Source organism: Oncorhynchus tshawytscha, linkage group LG08 (genome assembly GCF_018296145.1).
Source record: "Oncorhynchus tshawytscha isolate Ot180627B linkage group LG08, Otsh_v2.0, whole genome shotgun sequence".
In the NCBI taxonomy this organism is placed as follows: Eukaryota; Metazoa; Chordata; class Actinopteri; order Salmoniformes; family Salmonidae; genus Oncorhynchus; species Oncorhynchus tshawytscha.
In genome coordinates this window covers 27,229,391-27,241,015 of record NC_056436.1, presented here as the reverse complement: position 1 = coordinate 27,241,015, position 11,625 = coordinate 27,229,391, and the positions used below count along the sequence as shown (strand labels likewise).

Genomic DNA, 11,625 nt, shown 5'->3' with positions numbered 1-11,625 from the left:
CGCATCCCTTCAGTAGCATTTCAGACACTTGTAGAATCTATGCCAAGGTACATTGGAGCTGTTCTGGCTCGTGGTGGCCCAATACCCTATTTAGATACTTGGTGTTTCCTTTAGTTCGGCAGTTAGCTGTATATGCTACTGTTATCAGTTGTGAAAAAGTAGCTAAATGGCTTCCCTAATTTTAGGAATTTCCGTCTCTTGTATTCATAGGCTTGCAGAGGTCATTGACTGTTTGCCAGGGGGCAGAAGATATGTCGTTTCTCCACCATAATCCATCATCAAACCGTGCAGAGTTCTGTGCTTACTACCCCTGCATGGGCTTGTCTGTCTGCTAATGCCACCCAGACACCCCAACAGGTCATCCTGTAACGGTGGGGGCTGCAATCACATAGTACTGTGAAGTTGAAGTTCTTGATGATCTGATAAATGGTTGATTTAGGTGCAATCTTACTGGCAGCAATATCCTTGCCTGTGAAGCCCTTTTTGTGCAAGGCAATGATGACGGCACGTGTTTCCTTGCAGGTAACCTTGGTTGACAGAGGAATAACAATGATTCCAAGCACCACCCTCTTTTTGAAGGCCGAGCAGTTGCCATAACAGGCAGTGATGCAACCAGTCAGGATGCTCTCAATGGTGCAGCTGTAAAACCTTTTGAGGATTTGAGGACCCATGCCAAATCTTTTCAGTCTTCTGAGGGGGAAAAGGTTTTGTAGTGCCCTCTTCACGACTGTATTGGTGTGCTTGGACCATGTTAGTTTGTTGGTGATGTGGACGCCAAGGAACTTGAAGTGCTCAACCTGCTCCACTACAGCCCCGTCGTGATGCGATGATAATTGCTTAATAAACTCAGGAAACCACACCTTTGTGAAAGCACCTGCTTTCAATATACTTTGTATCCCTCATTTATTCAAATTTGTCCATTATTTTGGCACTAACTTGGATATTCATTAGCATTACACTACACGTTAGCAACACATTGACCATAGAAATAGCTAGCAAGCTGGCATGAGTATGGGTAGTCTGATTAATCAGGCTGTAATACACAATTCATTGGTATATAGGCCTACACCCTGAAACATATGTGTGCAAAATCATGTAAATGTTCCTTACAAACCAGAATGTTGAATAAAAATACATTTAAACTTACTCGTACCGGTTGTCAAGGCGGTTTTAGCCCAAAGGCCAGCAGATGGCGAGGCGATACTGAGTTGTTTCATTTTACTATCCAAACGCATTGTATGCAGCTGGCAATACATTCGTATCCTTCATGGACCCATTTGTACCTAAACAAAAAAAAAAAATCATTTCAGGCCGCATAGGTTTTGATTTCCTCCTTAGCTTTATTTAATGGCTAAAAGGCAACAAAAACATTTGGAAAATATGTGTACTTTGGCAGATTAGGAGAATTATGTTAAATTTAGGAAAAGGGTTAACTAATGCTAAATTTGTCCCTTGACGCAACTCAAACAACTACAACCAGGTCTGCCCTGAGAACAGTCTTGGTTTCCCATAATGCGCGGTTGTAAAAAAAAAATTACCCCTGGTCTGATCGTTTCAACCTGATTGTCTGAACATGATATGCAACATCCAGGATTAGCATTTAGCCACTAGCATGATGGTGGAAAATGGTGTTTCATAAGGAAAGCGCGGATATTTTCCCCAGTTTTCCCCGCCTCTCGCCATTTAAAAATGTTAAGTATGATATTGAAGCCTATGCAGCCTGAATGGAGAATGTTTTAGGTACCTACTGGTCCACAAGGGATAAGAATGTATTGCATTTGGACGGTAAAATGAAACGACTCAATGTCGCCATCATCCGGGCTAGTGCCGTTTGTACTTCTTGCTGCTCTAAATTTTAGACAAAATATCCATAGAAAAGTATTGTTTAGACTTTTGAAAGCCAATAGGTATATGTGACTCGTTTCAGGAAACTAGGCATGTCGGGCGTCAGTACTTCACAGGAGAGGCATTTGAATGTAAACAATTATTTGAGCAAAATGCATTTTGGGGCAGAAATGCCTTCTCGAAAATGTGAATTTCCATGTGGCGTAATAACAAACTTGTATGCCATCTGTAAATGCATTTATTTTTTACTTTTATTGTGAGCCTGAAATGGTGCCGTCCTGGATGGTTGCCGTTTTGCAAGCTCCGACCCAACTTTGTGATTATTTTGTTGTTTATTTTTACTCTATTTTCATGAAATGTATCCCCTTTTATTTCTTACAACCGACAAGAACTTTTGAACAACAGATCGGCAGTTACTTACCCCAATTCTGCCTTCTACTTCGACTCATCTGCCCTGGACTCTCTAATTCCAACCTAAAATTCGGGCTACCCAAAAGTAAACGCCGACGTTAGAGACAAGAGGGATCCTGGTGAGATTAAGGCAAAGGGAAAAAAACAGTCACTTGATAATAAAATAGATCCCCTCCGATCGCGGATTTGCTACCGACTGGACTCTCGGAACTGCAATATTCTTTGCTTTTCAGAAACATGGCTCTCAGACAAGATACCCCACACAGCTATCCAACTCAATGGATTCTCCATTCACCTGGCGGACAGGAGGGTGGGGCAAATTGGGGGGGACGAACTGGCGCTTAACGAACTGTACACAGCTTTAAACAAGCAGAAAACCCCTTTTAAGATTGTATTGGCAGACTACATCCAAAAAGGTGTATTGCTGCCATATACTGAGTTGGGTAAAAACAGATACAAGCCACACTTTTTTTTGTTGAGGGGGGGTTAAAATCCAAATATCAAATTTAAAGCAAATTTTTACCTTGGTGCCTAACCGAACCATACCTACCAGCTCTCTAAGTCGGGTAAACAATACTTATCTGAGAATATTTTGTCTCAAATTTCAAGCAGCCGGACAAACCACAGACAACCAGTAGAGTACATTTAAATGAATTTTACTCAACATTCTGTATTGTATACTCAGTGTATAACTACCGATTAATCTGACTAGAGTATGTATGAGCTGGCATTTGATAACCTTAGAATGTGGTAATCATAGCCATGAAAGTTGCCTTTTTAGGCAAGAGATTAGCTATTATGATTGTAAAACAGAGCAATAGAGTTTACAGAAAACATTGAATTGATCACAGGTAGCTATTATCTGAATAATGTGGCAAAGCATTACATACCAGAGACGTTCCTTGCCATGGTGGCCCCCCATCTATTTTTGTTACGCAATGAACTACTACGGTGTACCACATTAGGACAATCAGTACGCGATCCTGTAAAAAGTTAGTTTTCTTGCTCGCACACCTCATGAAACATCCTTTTGGTGTTTTACAGACATTTTGTTAATAAACTTGCATCATGGAAATAACTTCAGCCTGCATCTTATTTTATAGGCTAGTAATTATACAACAGAATTTCACTTAAGTAGTGCAAAGTTGTGCTTTATTCCAGTATATACCCTGGACTGGAGTCAGTGTTTTTCTTTAAATCATAGAAATATACTTTTCTTTTAAAGAACAGTGTTTCTTTTTAACAAAAGTAATAGGGTCAGCCTTCACTAAAGCACAAAATACAGAAGAAAAACACTTCTGCTTGTCAAGAATGACGGCAGCAGGTAGCCTAGTGGTTAGAGCGTTGGACTAGTAAGATTGAATCCCCGAGCTGACAAGGTAAAAATCTGTCGTTCTGCCCCTGAACAAGGCAGTTAACCTACTGTTCCTAGGCCGTCATTGAAAATAAGAATTTGTTCTTAACTGACTTGCCTAGTTAAATAAATAAAAGAATACATCTAAAAGACGTACCGCATGAAAGAGCTGGTGAGTTATCAAAAGTACTCAAATGGACATAGTAAACCATGGCTAGGATTTGGTGTGAGTTTGCTTTCTCTTATGGTCCATTAGTCCAAAGCTGAGGCACATAGAATTCAGCTGATTCTGCTCTGAAAGCCAGACATTTGACCCCAATAATTGGAGGCATCAGATGGGGCTGGGAACATGCTCACCAACCAGCGTATACTGGCTCGGCATCACATGGGATCCCGTAGTATCGACCTTGCGGCCGCTCTTTGCGTAACAGAGGTTGTCGTACGAGGGAAAGCTCTCCGTCTGTGTCTCGCCTTCGACGCAACACCAGCAGGATGACGAAGAGTAGGGCCACTGGACCAGAGAAAATAAAGAAAACATGTCAGAAGACTGTATGCAACAAGACTACAACGTTCACTTACTACTACTACTCTATTACTTCAGCATGATTTCTATTTCACTTTGTTTTTGCTACAAAATGTTTCATCCTGATCAAATGACCTCTAAACAAGATAATTCAATCATATATTTGGATATTTGTACTTAGTAGTGCCCAGAAAATGCATATAATTTGTGCAATTAGAAGAAATAAACAAGGTTCATGTCAGTGAACAACTTTTCTCAAGGGGTCACAAAAAAAAAAAAGTTAATATGGGAAGCCAATTATTTTGCTCACTTGACAAGGGTTTTCAACATGTAAGTGGTAGCCTAAAGTTCAAACCACTTTCCTTCCACTACACCAATATTTTCAACATGTTTCTTCAGACATACCTCCTCCTCCGATGACAAGTAGAGCAATGGTGACGGGGGCCAGCTCACACTCCTCCCCTGCCTTGCGAAAGAAGGTCTCCATGCAGTAACCTGGAGCAGTGCTGCCTTCAGGACAGAAAGCATCACCGGGGCACAGGATGGGGTTCACATCTGGACTCTGGAACAGATGAAGTGAGCCTTGGTCATTCAAGTTGGTCTGGAAATCCCTTAATGATACTTTCAGTATTGGAGGTGTTTACTGGGAGTAAGGGATGTGGTACTGACTGGGCAGTAGTGGTTTTCAGGGCAGAGGTTACAGGTCTCCTGGCCCCAGCGGATCTGGAAGAAGCCGCTGCTGCAGATTTGACACATACTCTGACGGGGAGCCTTGTGCATACCTGTCCAAAATCAAACATCTCATCAATACATCCTAATCAGATTACTCCACTAAAATGTCATCCATTTAAAACTGACTGAAACCTCCACTATTACAGTATTACTATTAACCTTAAATTATACTGAACAAAAATATAACATGTAGTGTTGGTCCCATGTTTCATGAGCTGAAATAAAAGATCCCAGAAATGTTCCATACGCACAAGAAGCTTCTCTCAAATTTTGTGCACAAATGTATCCTTTGCCAAGATAAATCCATCCACAGGACAGGTGTGGCATATCAAGAAGCTGATTAAACAGCAACCCACAAAATGCTGATGCTCCAGATACTCAACTAGTCTAAAGGCCAGTTTTATTGATTCTTTAAATCAGAACACCAGTTTTCAGCTGTGCTAACATAATTGCAAAATAGTTTTCTAATGATCAATTAGCCTTTTAAAATTATAAACTTGGATTAGCTAACACAACGTGCCATTGGAACACATGAGTGATGGTTGCTGATAATGGGCCTCTGTACGCCTATGTAGATATTCCTTTTTAAATTTTTTTAATGTTTTATCAAAAAAAACGCCGTTTTCAGCTACAATAGTCATTTACAACATTAACCATGTCTACACTGTATTTCTGATCAATTTTATGTTATTTTAATGGACAAAAGTGCTTTTCTTTCAAAAACAAGGACATTTCTAAGTGACCCTCAACTAACGGTAGTGTAGGTGCACCTTGTGCTGGGGACAATAAAAGGCCACTAAAAAAGTGCCACAGATGCCTCAAGTTGAGGGAGTGTGCAATTGACATGCTGACTGCAGCAATGTCCACCAGAGCTGTTGCCAGATAATTGAATGTTCATTTCTCTACCATAAGCCACATACAACATTGTTTTAGAGAATTGGCAGTACATCAAATCGGCCTCACAACCACAGACCACGTGTAACCACGCCAGCCCAGGACCTCCACATCATGCTTATTCGCCTGTGGGATCGTCTGAGACCAGCCACCCGGACAGCTGATGAAACTGTGGGTTTGCACAACCAAAGAATTTCTGCACAAACTGTCAGAAATTGTCTCAGGGAAGCTCATTTACATGCTCGCCGTCTTCACCAGGGTCTTGAACTGACTGCAGTTCGGCATCGTAACCGACTTCAGTGGGAAAATGCTAACATTCGATGGGAACTGGCGTGCTGGAGAAGTGTGCTCTTCATGGATGAATCCTGGTTTCAACTGTACAGGGCAGATGGCAGACAGTGTGTATGGCGTCATGTGGGCAACAGTTTGCTGATGTCAATGTTGTGTGCTCCATGGTGGCGGTGGGGTTATGGTATGGGCAGGCATAAGCTACGGACAACGATCACAATTGCATTTTATCGATGGCAATTTGAATGACGAGATCCTAAGGCCCATTGTCGTGCCATTAATCTGCCGCGCCATTAATCTGCCGCAGTCACCTCGTGTTTCAGCATGATAATGCACAGCCCCATGTCGGAAGGATCTGTACACAATTCCTGGAAGCTGAAAATGTCCCAGTTCTTCAATGGCCTGCATACTCACCAGACATGTCACCCATTGAGCATGTTTGGGATGCTCTGGATCGATGTGTACGACAGAGTGTTCCAGTTCCTGCCAATATCCAGCAACTTCGCACAGCCATTGAAGAGGAGTGGAACAACATTCCACAGGCCACAATCAACAGCCTGATCAACTCTATGCGAAGGAGATGTGTTGCGCTGCAGGAGTCAAATGGTGGTCACACCAGATTCTGACTGGTTTTCTGGTCCAGGCCTCTACTTTTTAATGTATCTTGTTGCATGTTGCATTTATATTTTTTGTTCAGTGTAGATCATGCCTTCATTTTAGTGTTTTTCTAGATGTAATCAATGCAGTGCCAGATAACCCATATGTGAATGGGTTAGGCTACACTGAATGGAACATTCTCACAAAAACATTTTCTTTAATATTTTAAAACACTGCATGCATTATAAATAACACAATTGATATTGTTGACTGGCACTGGCAGTTACCTGGACGACAAGGTGTGCACTCCTTGGCAGCTGGCTGCAGAGACTCTGTACCAGCAGGACAGATCTGACACAGAGCACAACTGGAGGAGCTGTGGGAGGGATGGCCACAAGGGTGCAATGAATGGGGAAGAACTTATTTACAAAATACTGTTTAATACAGCTGGCTATCACCACCCCATGTCTGATGACTGAACTATGAAATAATTTCTTCAATACCTATTACTAACCCAATTTTGTGTGTGTGTGTCTCTGTCCGGTTTTGGGAAGTAATATCAGTTGCATGAGATGAGAGCATGTGATGTTAGATCTGCAGACAAGCAACAGGGCCAGTCCCGCTGCAGTGCAAACCACACTAGTTAAGAAAACACAAATCTAAGGTGAGAAAAGGGCCACTAACTTGCAGAACGTTCCCTGTTGACATGGACTGCACGATGTGGCATTTTGTTGTGATGTATAGAAACCTGAAAATAACACATTCCATTTAAAAAAACAGATACATCTAATGTAATATTTCTAAAGAGTTAGATTACTTGAATGTGCATGACTGAAGCCCAGCTTTTATACAGTAGAGCTGATTGTTTTCGTCAGTTGTTACAAAATGTTTATTCACTCTTTTTTCTCTGCGTATAGGCATGGATGAACAAACAAACACACTATAATTTAATAACAGTAATAGTAACAAGTAAGTCATTATTGCGATGATTATACAACAAGAACAGAAAAATATTTATATAAATACCTGGAGAACAGCTTCGGCAGGAGTCGGAGCCTGTGTTGTTGCTGTAGGAGCCTGGGGAGCAGGACTGACACATAAGGCTGCCGGTAAAACTGCAAGGTGAGATGGAGAACAGGAAGAGGGTCAATGCAACAGTGGTATACAGAATGTTTGTGAATCAACTATGCCCTCATTTGACAGAGACGTACTTGGTGTAAAAACCCTGGCTGCAGGGCTGACATCGCTGTTGTCCAGCCAGAGGCTGAAAGAACCCTCTCGAACATGGGAGGCAAGCCCCAGCGAACAGACACAGCCCTGGCTCATGGCAACAGGAACACAGCAGGGTGTCTGGGGAGACATCAGAAGGCTGTTATTGAACAGGTGGTGCTGTTTACAACACTTACCACCTTCATTTTACATTTGAGCCAAAGAAGCTTTCACTTCGTCTGTGGAGGTCAGACAAATTTCAGGGGTCAAATAATACAGCAAAGCTACATACCAACAACACAACTCCTGTGTCCACTGTCCACATCCACAAAAAATAGGTGTTACATGGGTAAAAACGACATTACAGTGCTGAATCAATTGGCTGTGCTGTGTTTCTACCTAATTTATAGGTTGTGGTGAGAAACAAAACTGAGTAATTATTTGGGTTACTGACAATGCTCTTAACTGCTAGGCTACCTGCTGCCCATTCACTGAAACTAAGCATCTTTCTGCCAGGCCAGGGTAAGTAAGGCTAGCAGGACATTTAGACTCACCATTGTCAGAGTAGGACCCTGGGACACAGGTCTCACAGATGGAGGTGTTGAGGGCAGAGCAGCCTGGAGATGTGGTGCTGAGGATCATGGGTGTGGTCAAGGTCACATTCTCACTGACTGTGGTGGTCTCACTGACTCTGGTGGTTGCCGTCACATTCTCAATGAATGTGGTGTTCATCACAGCAGGAGCCATCGTGGGAGCTGTCGTCTGGCTCACCACCACACCTGTTATAACCAGACTTTTAGAGCAAATAGTTCTAGGAACGGGAAAACATTTATATTCCCAGCCTCTCTCTAAGTAGCAATGTGGTAGATAGACAAAGGCATACCCTGGAAATAGAGCAGATCATGACATGGGAAGCTGGATTTTCTGGAAACATAATGGGTCAATGACTAATTAGTACGGTTCAGAAGAAAAATGGTAATTGGAGATTGGTATTTGATGGCTTTGAAAGGACCAGAGATGAGAAGAAGTTACAGGGAGTTGAACATTTAATGCAGAACAGACAGGTACCAAGACAGAAACAGCATCAGCACACGGGTAACAACAACATACAAACATTAATACAGCAGTTGGGAAAGGAGCTGGGGAACTGACAATTATAGGGGAGGTAATAAACAGGTGATTGAGTCCAGGTGAGTCCAATAATTGCTGATGCACGTGACGGGGGAAAGGCAGGAGTGAGTAATGCTGGGGAGCATGGAACCTTTGAGCACCAGGGAGGGGGAGCGGGAGCAGGCATGACAGGCTTAACACATTTCAGGAGGTTGTGTGACATCTACAGTGCCGTGAAAAAGTATTTGTCCGCTTTCTGGTTTCCTCTATGGCATAATGGAACCCATGTCGTCCAAAAGTTGAATCAAGTTCACCAAAAAGCACCTGGAAGATCATCAAGACTTTTGGAAGAATGTTTTATGGACAGAGATATCAAAAGTATAACTTTTGGGGTGACATGGGTCCCATTATGCCTGGCAAAAACCAAACACTGCTTTCCACATTAAGAACCTCCCAATTGAGATCTTGTGCCAGGGCTTGAAACAAGCAAATCATGCTTGAAAACCCACAAATGTTGCTGAGTTACAGCATTTCTGCATGGAATAGCGGGCCAAAATTCCTCCATAGCGACGTGAGAGACTGATCAATAACTACAGGAAGTGTTTGGTTGGAGTCAATACAGCTAAAGGTGGCACAACCAGTTATTGCATGTAAAGGGGCAATTACTTTTTCACAAATGAGCATTGGGTGTTGCATAACTTTGTTTATGAAATAAGTATGTCATTGTTATTTGTCCACTCAGGTTCCCTTTATCTTTTATTAGGTTTTGGTTGAATATCCGATAACATTCAGTATTAAAAAATATGCAAAAGTAGAGAAAATTAGAAAGGGAGCAAAAATGTGATTATCTTTCATTAGGCATCCACAGATTTCCACCCTTACTGTTTGAGGAAAATCCATCAGTAATAGGCCTTTTTGGCATATTCTCCAAAACCCTTTTGTTGTTTTATAAATTGTAAAGCACGTTCTTTAAGCCTTGTTTCAAGTCAAAGAATGGCACAAAGTTCCAATATGAAAGATTTTACACGTATACTTCCTCATTCCTTTGATACCTTACAATGATGCTGCCATTCTGAATCACACCCAACTGATTTATTTCACAATGTGGTAGCCAATGTTTCACAATAAGTATTTCAAAGTAAGTCTTCTTTAGGATATGTAGCTATTTGTGGACAGGTCAGACACCATGATATCTTGTCTCATTATCACATGCAGTTAACACAAGATATCATGGTGTCTGACCTGTCAGTGAGTTGGTGAAACAGAAGCGAGAGCAGCAGCAAACAGAGACCTTATTGTCGCAGTAATCACATTAGCCATGAGCTGAGCTGCTTTGCTAAGAGAAAGACACCCTCAAGAATTACAATTATTCAAAACCAGGTCATATGATTTCCCCTGGTTTAAATTCCAAAATGCTCCGAGTTGGCCAGGGCCTTCTGTGTGTACTGTACATTATATTCTATTGAGTTTAGATTGCCAGAGCATTGGGTACTGCTTGGGTAATTTACAGTTTTGGTAAATGTGTTAGTGCGCTTGAATGTACAGGGCTTGATGAATAAAATATAAAAATGTCTTCACATGACAAGTTGAATGTTAAACTTTTATAGCTGCATTTATACAATGCAAAGCAGTGTGTAGTTTTGCATTGTCATTTATGAACGTTTTGAATCATATTCAATTCGTTATCACGTTTTGTAAAATATGTCAAATCAAATCAGAATTGTGATATCTGGTGTGGCTGTCTTGACAAAGTTTACAAACAAAAAGGTATCTACAGTGCCATTGGCACAAGTGGGTACCTCAAATAATCCCATGTAGAAAAATTGCCTTCAGTCATATCTAGATATCTAAAAACAGAGTGCTGCCTGCTAAAGCTAACGTTAATGTTGATTAGCTAAAACAACAAACCTTACCTAACAGACAGGCGGCAGCAATCGTAGACATAACTCCCCAACATTCCATACTCCACATATTATCGGCACAAAAAATTTAAGAATTTCATCCCTGACAGTTTAGGGTTCCTTCTTTTAGTGAAGTCCACAGTGAGTCGCTGGTTGCTTGTCGCCCTCATCAATGTCATATGACAAGACACAAATCATGTGATTTTACTTACGAGTTTTCGGTAACAACTGAATGCGCAACCGCAGAACACTAACCAGAAAATCAAGCTGGCCTTGATGTCTCCAGGCAAACTGAATTAAATCAATAAACACACACACAGCTTTAATTAAATAATTTTTTTCCTAGGGGCAAACATTAGTGAAACTGTACTTCCTGAATTAGACTTTTCCCCACCCCATTCTCTTCAATGTGTGTTGCAAATCTCATACATGGGGCCCAATTTATTTTATTTAACTAGGCAAAGTCAGTTAAAGAACAAATGTATATTTACAATGACGCCTCCTGGGGAACAGGCTCAACCCGCTAACCACTAGACTACCTGCCAACCTAATATCTGAACTAATAAATATTTATTTAAAAAAGTTTTTTTTTAACACACAGAAAGGGCTAAAAACAAATACTTTATTTATAAACAATACATATGGACAAACGAAATAGTTGTGTTTCTTTGAGCTCTCAACAACGCTTTGGGTCACAACAGTGAAATGTAATCTAGATGGTCTAAACACAGGCATAACACACATTTACAACACAACTATTA

The 11,625-nt window shown here is 41.2% G+C and overlaps 1 protein-coding gene across 2 annotated transcripts; it reads right to left on the bottom strand.

Moving 5' to 3' along the window:
- Positions 1 to 2,896: 2,896 nt before the first annotated feature.
- si:dkey-21a6.5 (sushi, von Willebrand factor type A, EGF and pentraxin domain-containing protein 1) lies at positions 2,897 to 11,049 on the bottom strand. Of its 2 annotated transcripts, none has more exons than XM_024430215.2 (9): positions 10,877 to 11,049; positions 8,408 to 8,632; positions 7,856 to 7,994; positions 7,671 to 7,759; positions 7,329 to 7,392; positions 6,932 to 7,020; positions 4,803 to 4,915; positions 4,539 to 4,695; positions 2,897 to 4,121 (listed from the first exon to the last, which is right to left on the bottom strand). In XM_024430215.2, exons 1-9 carry the CDS (start codon positions 10,932 to 10,934, stop codon positions 3,964 to 3,966), a joined length of 1,092 nt encoding a protein of 363 aa, XP_024285983.1. In that variant the 5' UTR covers positions 10,935 to 11,049; the 3' UTR covers positions 2,897 to 3,963. The 2 variants fall into 2 exon arrangements, with proteins under 2 accessions (XP_024285983.1, XP_024285985.1); XM_024430217.2 differs by lacking the exon at positions 10,877 to 11,049 and adding an exon at positions 8,737 to 8,987.
- Positions 11,050 to 11,625: the final 576 nt, after the last annotated feature.